Genomic DNA, 18,469 nt, shown 5'->3' on the forward strand with positions numbered 1-18,469 from the left:
CTGTTTGCATTTGTATAGATTATATAGGGACTATTTATAGACTATATAATAATACATTTGGCTGACTATTTTTTTTAGCACTCATCACAGAAAATAATAGAGCACTAATATACAATGTAGATAGCTAAATGTTTATACATTTTTATCTATTTTAGCACATTAAAAATGCACTAAATCAAACTATACACCAACTTATTGATAAATCAATTTCAGCCAAATATTGTACATGCTCAATATAATGCAATTACAGTATTTGCCCTTCTCTTCTTGAGAGAATATTAAAGATTTTTTTTCTATATATTTCCATATAAAACTTGACCCCTTATTGTGCCCCATACTAGCCCAAAGGAACTTGAATCTACACTACATTGGTAGTACGTGGCCCTGCTGTTCTTGAGATTTTTAAAGCCTTTTTTCCCTATAAATTTCCATGTAGAATTTTGATCCTTTATTTTGTGTCCACCCCACCCCCCATGGTCCAATAAATGTGATCCAAAAGAATCTGATTAGAGTTCTCTTACATCCAACAATGTTTTCTAAAAGAAAATGGAATACAAAAAAAAATCAACAAAAATAAACCTTTAAAAGGTTACGTTTTACATTGTAAATGACTGCCACCTTCAAATGACCTCATCAGTCGTAAGCAGATTTGTGTCAGAAAATTACTGACCAGACTCCACACCTTGATCAGTAACTATGGGTCATTATAAAACAGCATTCTGATTAACAGGAAGCTTCCTGCTGTGTAAGGTCTTCATGTTCCTCAAAAAAAAAAAGTTATGGACTGGACAGCAATTCATTTACTTTTTCCAACGACCTTGATCTAGGGTTAGGTCACACCTTCTAGTCATAAGCTACCGTTCTACACATATGATATCTCCATATTGTTATGTTCAGATGTTACAAGCAAGGTTAAAGTTAATAGAGACAAAGACTGAATGCAAAATGTCCCTTATCTTTGAAAAACAGCCAATAAAGTATGTAAACAGGAAAAAAATAAACACTGAATGATATATGTTATCTTTATTGTTAATAACCTGACACATCGTGCCCATGTCACTGTATGTTGAGCATCTCAAGTTCTACATTGTTCCAATGATCATACAAACTGTTAGATCTTATGGCAGTGATGTCCTCACCAGAAACTTGAGAACTTAGTATTGGAACAATGCCACCAGTCACACTGGTTAAATTATCTCCAAAATTTATCTCAATGTAACCATCTTAACAAAAATACAAATTTCAGTTTGTTCATTATCAAACTTGTTAACACAAATTTAAATTTTTCCCCTTTTGGTGATTCAAATCTACATAAAAACTGAAACCAGTATTAATTGATGTTATCGACCAAAAAAAAATTATAACAGAAAATTTCCTGAAAATTTGTACAACTTTATCAAATACAATAAATTATAGTTCACACATTAAACAATATTCTTTTCTACTTCATATATAATCAGGTTAAAATTTCTCAAATTTCACATGTACTTTATGAAATGGCTTTACTAAAAGATGACTCCTTATGCAAATTTTGAAAATTTCAATATTGTGTTCTAATTTACCAAAATCCATCTTTAATCTGAATCCCATCTTTACCAATTTTAAGTACCCTCTTATAAAAACACAAAAAGCTGGGATTCAAAATATCTCCCCTTAACATGTATATATATAAAAGTTAAACATCATCCTAGAAAGTTTTCAACACTTGAACAAATCATTCGACAATTTTTTTTTTCTTGAACAAATAATCAAGTACCACACATACCATCATTCATAGCAATAACAATTCTCAATAGACATGTAATAGGCGGAAAAAAACTTACAAAACAGAATAGTATCAAAAAAAAAAAAAAATTAATAAGCATAAAGGGGAAAAAATTTTCAAACCTAAAAGCTACATATAACAATGCCTCCTCCGTGTAAATGACCTTGATGGCTTGGCATTTACACAACACATCACAAACATGCTGACAGAGGAATGATTGAATCCAAAATAATGCTGGATTATCTTTGTATGTAACAATATAAATTACAATCATCTTATTTTTTAAAAATTCTATTACATTTACTTTTGAATCTTATCAAAGTTCAAGTCGGATCGACATGCAATTAAAAAGTGAAAAAGAAACATTGACCATGTCTAACCATACACAGGATTCACGTGAAACAAAAAATTTTCATGAAAAGAGAACTAGAATTTAAGTACGAAATAATAATGTCATCCCAAAATTTTAAGTATTGGAAACATCTCCCCGTCAGCACCCTTGTAAGAGGTGTTTCAGACCACTGGCGCAATATGAACAAATTCAAAACAATAGCATACTCAAAATAAATATAATTCAATGAAACAAATAACACTGTGATCAATGACATAAAGCCCAAATATCAAGGTTTATGATACCCAGGATATACATGTTGACGTGCCACAAAACGACTAGATCCCACTGTTCACTCCCTTACACACCACAGACAAACCCATGTATGATCACGTTAGCACATCAGATGAAGAAAATAAATTGTTAGGAAGATTTTCTGGCATAAATCATTTTAACTAATCCATTTTTTTCCCGACTGCTGAAGTAAACAAAAGAAGAACAATAGTTAGAAGTTGTTATAAAGCTGGCACCAATTTTATTCCTTTGATCTCTCTCTCCTCCCCTTCTCTCCTTTATAATAACATTCTGAAATAAAAAAAAAAAGAAGAAATAAAAAGGGCACTAAGTACACATATTTAAAATAGAATTTTTTTTTGGTTTAACATTTAATTGGTATTATTCCATGTGCAAAAAGAATGGATTCCAAATCTATCAAAGTACATGGAAATAAAAAAATGATTCTTACCCAGATTTTGTTTATAAAATTGACCTCTATGGTCATGCCTGAAGTTACTATGACATCATAACACCACAATGCTCCAGAACCACTTAACTTCATCCAGCGTCTCCACAAAGAGTATTCTCCCCTGAATTCTCACAGACTGCAGAAAGAGTTCTCCCCCCTGAATCCAGACCTTTCCAATCAGACACGTCTCTGTCTGTTTCAGATGACCTCTGATGACCTTTACATCCATGCATCACCTCCCGGTGGTCATTACTGTCCGTCAACAGAGGACCGATGGTCAGATCAATTTCACACACACAAATCATCACAGGTCTCTCTTCACATTTTTTTTTGGCATATAAAATTAAAATTTCACATTAAATATTTACTTCTAGTCACTATTATTTTCTTTGATAAACAAATGCTTCCAGCAATCAGTGATATGCTAGAAAAGAAAAAAAACTTTTCACCTTCTCTAACAGTTTGAAATAAGTAAAAGAAACAAAGTTTTACATTAAAAGGTGAGTTGTTTTGAGAACACAATAAAAGTTCAACTTTTCTATCACATTATTTCCATATATTGCAGTTTTTTTTTTTTTTTTATACATAGTATCAAGGAATGTTAAGCATTGGCAGCTTACAAATACAGTAAGAAATCTATCAAAAATGCAGTACTTTGTTTTACATGTAAGCATCCACCTCCTATTTTTTCTCTCCAAATTTCAAATTCATATCATATAAATATTTTGCAGAGCAAAAAAAAGTCCTCCAAAGAATCTTGTCCATTTTTTTCTTTAAATAAATATGGCTTGGCTGAAGCTTAATATATGGGGAAAAAGCATCAGCCATGGAGAAAAATATAGGAAATAATATTCTACTGAAAAACAAGAAAAATTCACAAGACATGCTATCCAAAAAACTCCCATTTTCTTTAGTTGAATTTTCTACCTATCCCTATATTAAACCCGTCAGAGATTCCAAATATGTAAGTCACTTGGAATGTATGCAAATATACATGATAGATTATACAAAACAGCATACAACTGAATATTTCTTCTCATTTTGTCGTGTTCATTTATAGATGGTATTTTTCAAAGAATACAAAATGCAATGGAACAAAAGCTGTCACTTTCACCAAAGTTTCATTTTTCAATACACTTGTGATATAAAAATACTGATCATCCACAAAAACATCAAAAAGTGAGATAAATTATTTGACTCTCTAATAACAATGGTTAAAACTAAAATCCAAAGCAACACATGATGGCAGGGTAAGGCAATATGAAGCTTAGAGCGCAGCAGGTTTAGTGCTGGTTGAAGACAAGAATGCTCCCTGGATCTGTGAAAAAAGAAAACAAGCTTCAGTTAGGCACATTTCATTCATTTCCTGTTTATATTTCAATATTCTGCAGTGTTAAAATGAAGGTTTGTCAAAATATGGAATAATAATGGACTTTTTTTTGGAGGGGGGTGATTTTTTTTTTCTTGCAAAAATTGATCATAGCAATTGTTTAAGATATTGCCACAAATAGATACAACTGTTCATGAATATATGCATATTCTCATTGTTTTCATAAGAATATCAGTTTTAAATCGGCAGCAAAGCTATGAACAACTTCCAACCCCAATTCAATCTTACGCTAGTCAGCATTGCTAAGGCTTCAAGCTCTTTTTACGACAGAGCAATAATGCCTATTGCTTCCAATAGAGATGATATTGAACTGTATAGAGGGAGTATAAATGAAATCAATACGCAAGTACCTTTTAGACAAATATTCATTGATCTCGATATAACAAGATGGCTGTATAGGTTTTTCTGTGAGATGTGTCTTAACCATATTAAGGCTGACTGAAATTAATTCTATGTTTAATGTCACCTAAAAACCTATGAGGAGGGAGAAAAAAAAAATTAAAAATAAATTTCAGAGAAATGAGTATTTACTCATTGACATGGATCAAAATACTGTGAATATTTGTGCATGATGAAAGCTAATCAATAATCATTTTAATTAAATCTGTCAGTTTATATGATAGTCTCATCCCAAATACAGCTCATACAGAGCAGAAATGTTGACTATTTCTATAGAATGCAGTTTTTAGTTGCTAAAAATAAAAGAAAATGAGAATAGAAACTTTGAAAAAATATCAATTTCTTCATTTTTACAAAGTGCCAATTTATCCAAAACTTGCTTGCACGGTGGGTGACATTAAACGTACAATTAACTTTGGACAGCCTAATCCTACATCAAAACCTGGTATTTTGTTCAATGTATTTTGTACGAGTGTTGATTTTGTTTCTCAGAGGTTATTTCAAGCCCCAAGACCATAAACTGAGAACAGACTTAAGTCAAAATTTCAAATCAATATAACTTTTGAAATAATTTTGATAATGAAATAAAATTTTCATCATATGTGTACAATGGAATATTATACAAACCTGCAAATTTTTAAGTCTGCATGTTGAATAAAACTCAAGATATTCAAAATCAAAATTTTGACTTAAGTATGTTCTCAGTTTATGGTCTCAAGCCCAGAGGTCAGGAGGAAGACGAGTATAAATATGGAATTCTTGTTTATATTTACTTTCAGCATTTACTCTATTTCATGGCCATAATACTCACTTTTCTCTTTCATATTCATTACAATCTCCCATTCTGAAAATTGAAAAAAAAAAGGTAAATGTATTTCAGAACAAATATTTTAGTAAAAGATCACACAACCTATCCTATACAACATGATATAAGAACCCATTACATATTTGTCTGTCTATACTTGTATTTAACACTGCAGAGGAATCATCCATCATCCTTGCTGCATTGCATCATCAGTACATTTGCATAATGCTCATATCATCATACTTCTCAAAATATTTAAAAAAAAAAAATAATGTGGATCATGCACAACAGCCTTATAGCAAAGTTGTTGATTAAAAAAAATATCAGCTTTGACAAAAGTTAACCATTTTCTTTCCTGATTTTATTACTGAAGATTGGCAAATAATCACACGATGGTTTTAATTTCACTATGTTCACGATTCATCATTTTCCTGCGAAATTAAACCCATCGTGAAAGCTATCATAAGTTTTCAAAAGTTTGAATGCTTATATGAAATTTAAATTAATTTCCTGCAGCGTGAAATTTAAACCATCGCGATTGGTACTTATTGAGATATCGTGAAATTTTTACACTGTGGAATTAAAACAACTTACAGTATTTAGTCAATTATTATTTGTTTTAAAGATTAATTTTAATTTCCACTATTGACATTCATACCTCTCATAAGATAGCTGGTTACATCCACCCTATTAAAGCACCCTAAAATATCCCCCGTCTCTTTCTGATATCTGATTTGTTTTGGGGGATGTCTGGACTCTGCCCCCAACACAGCACTACACTCCTCCCCATATACCACTGTCACACATCCCTCATCACTGGGGGCCTCATTGGAGATCACAGGGGTATCGCTTACAGTGGGGGCACATGTGTCCTCACTGATAAACGAGAACTGCTGAGCAGAAGGGTTCTTGGAATCAGGAGAAAGAATTAAGGTGCTAATTGATTTCACTCCATTTTTCCCTTCTAAAGGAAAAGTTGCTGATTTGGAATTTCTTACAGAGTGTTTGTAGTCCTTGGTATTTGTGTAACTAGAATTGTTTGTGACACTTCTGGAGTGTATCACAGGAACACGGGGCAATCCTTTTGAACTGTTTGAGTCAACACTAAGATTTTCACTAGACTTAGTTTGGGCTAACACTGCAGGGGGCTGTAAACTACTGCTTGAAACAGAATTTGATACAGACACCATTGGTTCCTCGACCTCCAGTTGAGGATCAAATCCAAACACAATATCCAAGTTTTCATGGTCTTTCTCACCTCTGTCCAAGAAAATGACCGATTTTGCTTGCTTCTTTGCACTAACTTTTTTAGAAGAGACTTGTGATTTGCTTGTTTTAGAGGCTTCACAACTAGATTTTGATACCTTAATTTTAGAGACTATCTGATTGTTTGCACCTTGATTCTTTGCAGTCACTTGGATAGTGTTTTTTATAGAATAACTCTCCAGAGGTTCATTGAATTCACTATCACTAGCTTTAGTCACACTAGTGTTCGACACAGCTTCAGTAATAGATACACTGTCAATGGCAGCACTATTATCCACAGAGAAATTCTGAGAAGAGTTTGACTTTACACTCTCCACTACTGAAGGTGATTTCTCAGGTGAACTAAACAGACCTTCTTCCTTTTCTGGTTTGACCAATTCCTGACTTCCGAATTTTTGACGAATGGAAGAGGCTTCATTTTCTTTACCCTCTGGACTAGAGCCTATTGAATGCCTCCTCTCTGTAAGACTTCCCTTCCAAACTGCCGATTTTAAGTCAACAGAAACATTACTTGGATCCTCAGTATCCTCATCAGGACAAGTGGACACCGAACTGTTTGGCTTAGGAGAAGCGGCCATCTTTGCATAAGAAATTTGAAGTCTAGGAGACACGGCCTGTGCTGATGCAGGGAGTGATTTTACAGACTCCAAATCACTGTCATCTTGAGGTTTAATAAGAATTTCCTTTGGTACATCTCCAGTTGAACTGCGACGACCATCTCTGAAAGACTGCCTCCCCTGTCTGCCAGCACCAAGAGCAGGAAATGATGAAGGACTGAGGTCCCTCATTCTGTTTCTCTCATCCTCCATGGCTAGGGAGTTGACGAGGGAGGTTGGAGGTGGGGTAATGGACCTCTGGGGTCTTCGTCTCTCCTCCCTCAAGGGAACACGCTGGGTGGTATTAGCATCCTTGCTCACAATTTCTTTGACAGAGACAGGGACACCCTTTTTCTTCTTTTTACCAACTACTTGGAATTCCTCTTCCACTGGTTTAGGAAGGTCAAGGTCTGTGAATATATAGTAATCACTTTCTTTATCTATATCCTCAGTGTCTCCCACCACACTGCTTTTGGGTTCACTTTTCTGTTCCACCATCTTTTCCTCTGGCTCTTTTTCACCAGAGCTTTTAACAGTGTCTTTTTTATTATTATCTGACACTATGTTATGTTTCTTTTTGGAGTTTTTCATATTGTTTTGTTTCATATTGTTCAGATTTGTGTCAATCTGGAGGTCCTTGGTCACTTTACTGGAGGTATCAATTATTATTTCAGCACTGTCACTTTCCTCTTTATCATTGATTAACACCTCCCCTGCCTTAAGGTCTAAGCTTTTCAATTTCTTGTTGGAAATCCCCTCAGCCTCTTCCTCAGGAGACGTAATGTCACCATTCATCATCTCACCTTTCAATTTACTGTCTTTCAGAACACAATTTTCACCAATGATGTGATTCCGCTCCTTGATATCCCTTTGACAGTCTTCAGTCTTTATTTCTGGTGAGCCGAATCTTTCATTAGAATTTCCCATTTCTATCCTACAGGTTTCGGAATCTTCCCTATTCTCCTCGGAGCCTTCTTTTACACTATTCTCTGGGTTATTTTCCTTTTTTTCTGTAGATTTGATGTCTCCTGGTGTTACCTTAGGTTTTCTCTCTTTGTTCTTCTTGTTATTTTTGTCTGTAGATTTGACAGGGTTAACGTCCACTGTAGTGTTATTGGACACCTTTTTGGGTTTTCGCCCAGTGCCATCGTTTTCAATAAATGACAATATTTCGTCAATTTCTTTCGATCCTTGATAGTTTTCAATTTCCTCTGATTTTCGGACCGTTTCTACTGTTTTGTCTTTCTTTGGTTTTTTGCGTTTCTTTGTTGCCTCCTGATTAGAAGTGGACGACGAATCTTCTAACTCTCTCCTGTTAGAATAAAACGCTGGAATTGAATCATAGCTGGTGGGTTTGGAGTACACTGAGGAGCCAGAAGAATTCGGACTTTCTCTCATCGGCCTGTAGGCTTTAGGATTAAGAAGTTGTGCACACTCTAAACGAGGATTTCCATTTTCGTCTGTGTCACTATAATCTGGTCTTCTCTTGCTTTTGTCATCTAAATCATCTGAAAAGACACAGTTCTGATATTTAAACATTACCTGTATATAATGCTTATTATTAAAAACTGGCGAATGACTTTTGAACATCATTACAGCAGAATTTTTTTTTTTTCATATTTCCATACAAATTAACATATGCATGGAAATACAAATTGCAGATTTAAACTTGATCTATGGTATTAACAGTGAATCAATAGCCATGCCTATAAAACATTCCCAAACATTATACAGTGAAACTTGTCTAATCTAGATGTTATGTATTCTGAAATCTTGCCTAACAATGTAAACTTTAATACAGAATGTTGTTTAATCCAGTCAATTTTTTGGAACCAGTGGTGTCCAGATCAGACAAGTTATACTGTATTATTCTTGCTCTACAATTTTCAATCTACTGGTATAACAGAGGGCATTTATTAAACAAAATGTAATGTTTTAATATTAATTAAAAGTTTCATGATTTAAAAATTCCTGTATCTATAATAGCTACAAAATAGGAATTCATTTAATTGCCTCTTCAATAATAAGTGTATTAAAATTACTCCTCTGATCTGGTGTGAAACACCAATAAGCAACAGGACACATTAGTATACAGAATGAACTGAACATTTTGACAGGCTGTCATATTGCCCGAGGTAAAATGAATTCCTTGCTGTAATGGCCTACAATTAGGCATGCTACCAAAATAATCAAATGTGTGGGTTTCCCATATGGATTTTGTTGATCAATCTTTAAAACATTCTGAAGTTACAACCCTTAGATAAAAACCTACACAGCAGTATAATCCCTCAATATCAGAATTACTGAAATTACACAGAATACTGCCATCAGAAAGATCTTCTTTTTGTTAACTATATATCTGAACCAATCAATATACCTCCCAATACATCTTTATTATTCCATCCAGGTAAATATCAATACTGTTATTTTCACCATATTAAAACCATGTGCAAATAGGGCGTGTTACACAATTTAACATGTAGCAGCCATTTTGGAACACCAAATAGATCTTCATTTCAGAATGACAAATTTATACAAACATGTCTCTAATTACAGCACACATATACATTCCAGTTTAAATGGAGCCTCACAAAGTTAATCAATAACAAAAATAAACCACAATGTCAAACCATGTCCAGAGGTGAACTGAAAACAGCAGATTTGCCTTCTGCTCATGTATATAAATATATTTAAATATCTGTCTAGTGTACCTACATTTTATATATCCACACCTGAATACTGCCTCCTCACAAAGAAGTCATGACAACACACAAGTACTAGAGTACTTAAGACACTAGTCACAGTCAGAAACACATGACTCAGATCCTTCTACACAAAATTCAATTTCTCCCTGTACAAATTTTCACACTGAACAATCATTTGTCAGAGGCCTGTACCATGTGTGTGTACATACTGTCGATTTGAGCAGGTAAATTGTCAGTAGAATAGCTTGTTTACATAACTCACGGCTTGCCTACAATGGGATCTGTGGCAGTGTTGTGGAACACTGACCCCCGTTAGACACAAGAGGCAAGTCAACAGCATCTAACATCCACAAACTTCTGTCCCAGCCTGTCGAGGAACACCACGCAATAACAACACTAGCAAGGACAAACTTAATAGTTCACTGTCTCCCTAGCTTAGTATTCCTGGAGTGAACAGCCAGGCTCTAAAGCCTACTGTGTATTACAATCAATACTAACTGTATGGAAAGTGCCACAATCTCAGACGGACTGGTGGAATCTTTACATACTTTATAATCACAGAATTGCCTTTTGGTTGTGGTCTTAAGAAAACTTCTTATGTTTCTATCATATTCAAATTTTGTTCAACAACACAAATGTCAGAACTGAAAATTCTACAAAATGCCATTCCATGAAGATTTTAATGAGAAATGAAAAGTTCCTACCTCTGTGAATATAAATTTAAGAGTGAAATATTGTGTAGCCACCAATGACAAGATAGAAGTCCAGATCACATGCTGGTGAGATCTTGATAATGACATAGTGATAGAGTTCACATCACATTTTACAGGTGGGAAAAGTCCAACCCTGGGCTTCAGATCCCCAGGCTATTCTGCTCAAACAATTACCATCAAAAAAAGTCTCCAAGACATAAAACCATCTTAAGTGCATTAATTAAGACATGTCAACACATCAATGCCTTACAGATGAATTAGTTAATTTTTTTTATTAAATATACAAACATTATCACAAACTTGTTCACTTATCAATATTGATAACAGTAACACTCTCTGGTTGACTAAAACCTACCAAGGTAGCTTTTTTACGGGTTTAAACTGAAATGATGGAATGCTTTACTATTCTTTGCCTGCTGCACACACCTTGTATAAACATCGTGTAGGACCTGTAATCTGAAGACCCCCAATACAAATAGAGAATGAATACAAACATGTAACAGAGACAGTGTGAGCAGCTGTTCTGAATGGGAGCCAGGCTCAGTCAGTGCATTCCATCCCTGATGGGGAAAACATATACATGATACTCATATGACAAAACCAGAAACAATTCAATGCTGGTTCAACAGTGCCAAATTCATTTTTTTTTTCAGTGGGCTAATGAAAAAAAAAGAAGAAAAATTGAATTTAAATGTGACAGATCAGCATCACTGCCAAAAATGGAGAAAACGTGTAATTAAAACATCAGCCGTGCCTTTTCTTACTTTGTACCAAAAGACAGAATATTCTATGAAACAATTACAATAGTGCATGATATTTATATTACAAATTGATTCCTAGTTCTCTGATTGGCTAAAATCCAACATTCTAGAAATTACAAAGATAATGCCATCTGTACCCAACTTTCCTGGTGAATAATATAACATTTAATTTTCTTACATCGGACCAAAAAAACCCAGAAAACAATGGGTTCAGGTATGATTTTAACAGTTGTATTTAAACAATCAAGTCCAAGAAAATGGTGAGGTTTGCTTAAGGACCTTACATGCACTAATGAAAAATGTTTTTTGGACTCTGAGGAAATTATATCATATAAAGATGTAAATATGAAGTTTATATCTATTTAATTTTCAGCATAGGGTACCTGCCATTTACTCCCAGGATAAATCTTCTAAAAATGTTGTTGAACTGAAATAACTGTTGCTCACTTAAATGAGAATGAAAAGTACATGCAAACAGAGTTAAATTAATTCATCTAGGCCGAATGAAAAATTTAGAATGCTTGAATTGATTTCAAATAAAGTAATAAACTTTAGATTTCAATTTATTTCATTTCAGATCTAAGGGCAGATTACTTTAACCGCATAAAAATACCATGGATTCCGAATTAGAACTCTTTAGTGTGCAGTGTATAGAGGGTACTCGAGTTTGTATCACTTAACAAGTAGAGCTTTTTTCAAAAACTCTTTTTTAGCATCAACCTTAAACATTAAACTGGCATACACCTATCAGGCCATATAATTCTTGAGCATTAAATTTTCTACGTCAACTTTTTACTGACATTAGCCCTACCATGTGAAAGTTCAACCATACTCAGCTTTCCCCGTAAATCCAACTCTGCAGCTTGTTGGAGTTTACGGAGAAAGCAAAGGGATTAGAATGACAAGCGGGAACGACAACTTGGATAGAGAATGGAATGACAAGTGCAAAACAAAAGAAAACGAAAAATACTAGCTGAAAAGCTGACAATAAAGAAGTTCAATATTTCTGTTTACAATGAAAATAAAGAAACGGCTTTTAGTTATTGCTATAAAAATTAAAGTGTTATTTAGATTGATTGATTGCCATTTTCAACTGTTCGTTAGTCAATTTTTGTAAAGATTGAAAATCTTGAAAAATTGTAAAGTCGTGCGAAAATTAGATCACCAGAAAATTATCCCCCTTGCCTTGAACAGCATTTTAACCAATGAAATAATTGGAAATTTTCACATCATGTAATTTCTACCAATCACAAAAGAGAGGAAGTGCAAAATCCAAAGACTGTAAAATACTTCAACTCTGTATACCGTCTTCCAAGGAAGACAGTCATCATTGAATCATATAATAAAGCAATTGATGCAATATTCACCTTGCCCTTTGGGCTCAATAAATTTAGTACTCCTTGGGTTGCTAAATCATCATATTGACCTCAAAAATAACAATAACTGAATAATGGACTTTTGCGAGAAGCACTGACTTTTACACTCGACGGCTTACTTTGACACTTAAATATGTGTCATGTACGGAGGTACGGACTTGGTATTAGATTAGAAAACCTTACTAGTGGTCATAGGTATGGTGTTAGGGACACTTACATGATTTACTTGTATGCAATCAACACAAGAGATGATGACAGGTAGAATAACACAACTTAAAATACCTTATTCGTGAGGGATAGTACATGTATTTCCTTTCAATCTTATTTTATGAAGGAATCAAATAAGGAAGAAAAAACGATCCGGAATGAAAACTTGGGAGTAGTTGGTCAAATGGGAAGGGAGGGGGTTGGTAGAGGGTGTTTCTCCTTCCCCTCCCTAGACAACGTAATATGTGCTTTGAAATGCCCAATTATTATCGTTTAATTAACTGTTAAGCAAAATATTTATATCGCAAAAGAGCTTCCGTATATTGTCGCAATGTAAAAGTAAGTCGTTGATTGTAAAAGTCAGCGCTTCTCGCAAAAGTCCAATATTAAGTGTTTTAGGCAATATATATGCCTCTGTACATATAATGCATTGTTCCTGTAACAGTACTAATTTTATACTCAAAAGGTCAAGCAGCTACAGCTTAACCAATTTACCTGGCAGTCATAATTATCAAGGTACTCTTTAAGAAGATATTTTAATTAAAGTGTAACAGGAAAGGAGAAAATGTATGGCTGGACCGGGAATCAAACCCGGGACCCCTGCATCACTAGTCAGGTGCTCTACCGACTGAGCTACCCAGGCCAATATCACCAAACCATTACATTCCTCTCTCTTTAAATTGTCTTCACCCTCGAAGACACAAACCAAGTTCTTATTTGCCCCTGGCAGGACTTTCACCTGGAAGTCCAGGGGTGGTCAACGGCACCAAATCTGTAACAGGAAAGGAGAAAATGTATGGCTGGACTGGGAATCAAACCCAGACCCTGCAATATTAGTCAGGTTCTCTACCGACAGTTACCCAGGCCAAAATCCACGGCCCAAACCATGACAAAAGAATAAAGTTTGTAAAGTTTTGAATTCACTCCCTTGTCAAATGTACGTTTTATTTTTTGATAGATTTTCTTCAAATTATAGCTAACATAGTAAAAGTTTGCATTATCTTTTATGCATTTAAAATATACAGAGGTATTTATACAATGGAAATGCATATATGTATATACAACACATATTTAAAACGAGGGTTATGATGTTGAACATAGTAGACCGCCAACACAAGTACGACTAAGTGAACTCCATTTTAACCCTAATACTTGTCTGTGCTATTCTTGACCACAGACAACACCAGCTTATGAACATTAATTCTTCAATATTTACTTATTGATACACTTACTCTGAACCCACACCTATAATCTCCACAGCGTTTTTTTCATTAGATAGTTTTATATCTCAGAAAGTCTTATGTTTCATCTATTTTTTCCTCTATCAAGAGCCCACAAACAAATGGTTATAATTGCATCTCAAGAAACTTGTATATCTACAATTGTCAAATGATATATTGCTTCAACTACTATGGGTCATAGCTAGGATTATTTACTTGACCATGTCCTAGTAAATGGGTCCATTAACTCACCTGAGGCATGCACTGCAAGGGGAAGATAGAGGTCACACAACCTTAATGGATTAGTCAGTCCTGCAGCACGGGGGTAGTGAAGATACATGATTGGTCCCTCCCCCTATAAACTGCATCATTAATCCATAAGACAACACACTGATTCTCATCAAGTCCACACCTGTATTTCCTTATGTAAGACACAATCCTCAGTAGACAATCATCTCTCAAAAGATAACACTTGCTTACTTGATCAAAGTGCAGGCCTAAAGTAGATTATACCGAGCCACGTCACAAGAATGACTACCTGAGATGTCTACCTGACGCTCTGGAAGATGGCAAGATGAATTCTGCACACGTTGATGATGTGTCCTTGTTAGTTTCCCATCGTCAGACACACATGACACTGCATGAGAATGGATTCAGCACATACTACTATATGACCTCTCTCTGGCATATACTGTGAACCTCTTCACAAGCCAACAACCGACTGATAACAATGACAATTTTCAATGAGAACTGACCTACAACAATATACATTACACAGAGCCCTGTGTGACAACTGGCTACCTCCCTACACACATGTATATATCACACACATTGATCTTACTCAGTTGCTGTTATTGAAGATCAATACTTCAAGATGTCCATACATTCCACAGCTATGCATGTCTCACAGATAGCTGATCAACACTTAAAATATCACAGCAGCACTTCACTCCAGATTCCTACACACAGATATCTCATAGCAATGGGAATTTAACCAGGGATGTCAACATAATGCAAAGAAGTAGACTGACTGGAAGGCTCCAAATAAACGAGGCCCACAGGTCACAACACTCACCTTGGTCAAAACAGTCATCACCATTTCTTCCACAGGTTTTAATCTAGCCCTCAAATGTCTTTTATACCAACAAGTTTAAAATTGCGTAGCCCCCCCCCCCCCCTTTCCAAAGCATCAACACATCACCTTAATAAGGTATGTTATAAAAAAAAAAGAAAAGAAAAAGACACTCAATATGCCAGATATCAATTTTAATTTAGTTAACATCTAAAAATATGCAATTCTTTACACTCATGTGCTTTATTCCTGCACCTTTCATCAGATTCAACAATTCATTTATGGATTTTATCTTAAATATACTGTCTTTCCCATGGATGTCCAAATTATACAGCCATATAAATTACCCTATAAATTTTATTAATCTCTTCTCTACATGTACATGTAGTATGATCTAAATTGTCATTAACTGAAACAAAATAATAAAGCTAAATCAATGATAAGTCTAGTCAGAACCTAAATCCTTATATCTATAGATCTGATATTTCCAATTCTGCTACAAGTGATTGCTTAATAAACAACATGTTCAATCAATTATCATTGCCATTAATACTGATCAAAGATGTGTCTACTACCTTCAGATTTCATGTAATATCCAGTTATCCAAAGCCTTGTTTGATGTCAAATTTTACTTTTTTATCAAATCTCAGCAATAACACAACATTCCAATCAACTCATAAAGAAGCATTTCAATCCAATCTTTACAGCATCACAGAAGTTTATCAGTTAATAGCAGCACTGGTATACAGCAAACACCCTCTCAGTACAACACTAACAACAGACTACTGCTTGTAGAGAGAGAACACGCATCTACTGACTGTGTGTGTGTGTAGAAGGGGCAGCCATATTTCACCCATAAATTATATACAGAGAAAACAGTCAATATCACCTGCATACATAACAACCAAGGATACTGCTGCTACAGAGCTGGATAACACTCTGACAGCAGTGAGGGCTCAGTATACCCAGACTCTTCTCTGTATTAATTATGTTATTCTCAGTGAGTTATTACTGTGAGTTCTCCCACCCTCAGTGGAGAGAATCCTTAGTGATTATAATGCTGCCAGCAGGTTTCCATGCCAAGTATCCTAGACTGACAACAGTCATTATTCTACATGCATGCAATATGACAATATGTAATTCTCCTGATTTCTGACATATGAATTAATATCTTCTTTTCAACTCTACAATCTTATACAACAATAAAGCTAAAACACATGTACTGAAATGTATAGTGGAATCATAGCCTCCATATATCTATTTTAGATGTGTCTGCCAAATTTAGAAAATTAAGCAGAATATAGAAAACCTATAAATCATAAAATTTTTATAAATATATAAAATATTTAAATAAATAAATCAATCAATCCAAAATACAATAATTTTCAGTTTTAGCTACAAAGATAAGAGCAAGCAAATGCTTTGGCTAATGACAATAATAAATGATATATGACCTTAAAATACATGATATAATACCAAACAAGAGGGCCAGGGAACACTCAGCTCACCTGAGAACTCTGGCTAATAGGTTCAGTATTGAAAAGTTTAAATGCATAAGTGCCGACCCAATCTGCCCCCCCCCCCCCCTTTAATCTACACTACATGAGGATGCTTTCTTATTAATATGACTAATCCTGGCTTTGCTTTTCTTGAGAAGATGATTTTTTAAGATATTTTCCTGTTGTGGCCCCCCTACCCTGGGGGGGGGGGGGGGACATGTTTTGAACAAACTTGAATCTACACTATATAAAGCTTTCATGTAAGATTCATCTTTTCTGGCCCAGTGGTTATTGAAAGTAAGATCTTTAAAAGATACCATTATACTTTCACTACTTCTTAATTATCTCCCCTTTAAAGAGGTATCCCTTCAAGTGAATAAACTTATATTCCCATCACCCAAGGATGATTTGTGGCAAGTTTGATTGAAATAGTTCTGGAGAAAAAAATGAAATTGTGAAAAGTTTATAAATGCCAATGACAATGTCGACAATGCACAAATTTTGATCAGAAAAGCTCACTTGAGCATTTGGCACAGGTAAACTAAAAAAACATTGAAATCTATGCACAATTAATGGAGTTATTGCCCCTTGAAGTGACTATTTCTACCTGTTTTGAAAATCCAATCAAGTGAAAAATTGAATCAATTGATAATGAGGCTGTACTGGTGTGATGTCACTACATGGACCAAACAAGAGGTCCATGGGCCACAACACTCACCAGTCAATTTGGCCTTGTTGTTCTTCGTCATCAGATTTTTTTTCTCCCCATAGATTCCTATATAAAACTTTGATCACATATTGTAGCTCCACCCTTACCCCTGGGGTAATAATTTGAACAAACTTGAATCTACAGTGATTGTATAAATTCAACTTGTGTCAATGGAGCTTGGTCTATTTTTAAACAAATATTTACCAATATTTTAGATACTTTAGCTCCTGTTATTGAAATAAGGGTTAAGCAAAGAACAGAGCCATGGATGACATCATATATTTTAGGCCTCATTAGAGATAGGGATAAACATTTGTATTTGTATAGAAAACATAAAAGTCATGAAGACAATAAAATTTTTTGTAAATTAAGAAATTTAGTGCAGAGAGAAGTTAGAAAAGCCAGATCTTCTTATTTTCAAGATAAAATTGAGGAAAATAGGTCAGAGCCCAAGAAGTTGTAGCAACAGCTTAAGAACATTGGATACAAAACCAAACAAAAAAGTAGCGAAAATATTGTTTTAAACATAGATGGTAAAGTACACCATGAAGGCAAAACTATAGCGGATTATTTTAATTGTTTTTTTACTACTATTGCATTAAAACTTGTAAGCAAATTACCTAGTCCTTTACATGTATTTTCTGTTACATCAAAGGTATTTAGACAGTTTTATGCAGATAAAAACATAGAAAAAAAAACTTTAGTACTTCAACCTGTGTCTGAAGATTTTATTTATAAAGAACTGAAAAATCTGAATGTAAACAAAAGTACTGGTTTAGATAATATACCAGCAAGGTTTTTAAAAGATGGTGCTTTTTATATCAAGGAACCTATTATGTCCATTGTAAATAAATCTATAATCACCGGTACCGTACCAGAAGACTTTAAAATGGCGAGAGTCAAACCTCTC

The 18,469-nt window shown here is 34.5% G+C and overlaps 1 protein-coding gene across 1 annotated transcript in view; it reads right to left on the bottom strand.

The window, feature by feature from the left end:
- Positions 1-1,008: 1,008 nt before the first annotated feature.
- Positions 1,009-18,469, bottom strand: part of LOC133175413 (biorientation of chromosomes in cell division protein 1-like 1) — a 40,444-nt gene continuing 22,983 nt past the window's right edge. The window contains exons 3-6 of the mRNA XM_061310520.1: positions 6,094-8,805; positions 5,442-5,474; positions 2,842-4,159; positions 1,009-2,681 (exon numbers count right to left, since the gene is read on the bottom strand). Of these exons, the coding sequence (XP_061166504.1) occupies positions 4,125-4,159; positions 5,442-5,474; positions 6,094-8,805 (2,780 nt within the window). The 3' untranslated portion in view covers positions 1,009-2,681; positions 2,842-4,124. The remainder of the gene's footprint in view (positions 2,682-2,841; positions 4,160-5,441; positions 5,475-6,093; positions 8,806-18,469) is intronic.

The sequence above is a fragment of the Saccostrea echinata genome, unplaced genomic scaffold, assembly GCF_033153115.1.
Source record: "Saccostrea echinata isolate AGI-Se365-2 ecotype Australia unplaced genomic scaffold, CSIRO_AGI_Sech_v1 ptg000062l, whole genome shotgun sequence".
NCBI classification, from domain to species: domain Eukaryota; kingdom Metazoa; phylum Mollusca; class Bivalvia; order Ostreida; family Ostreidae; genus Saccostrea; species Saccostrea echinata.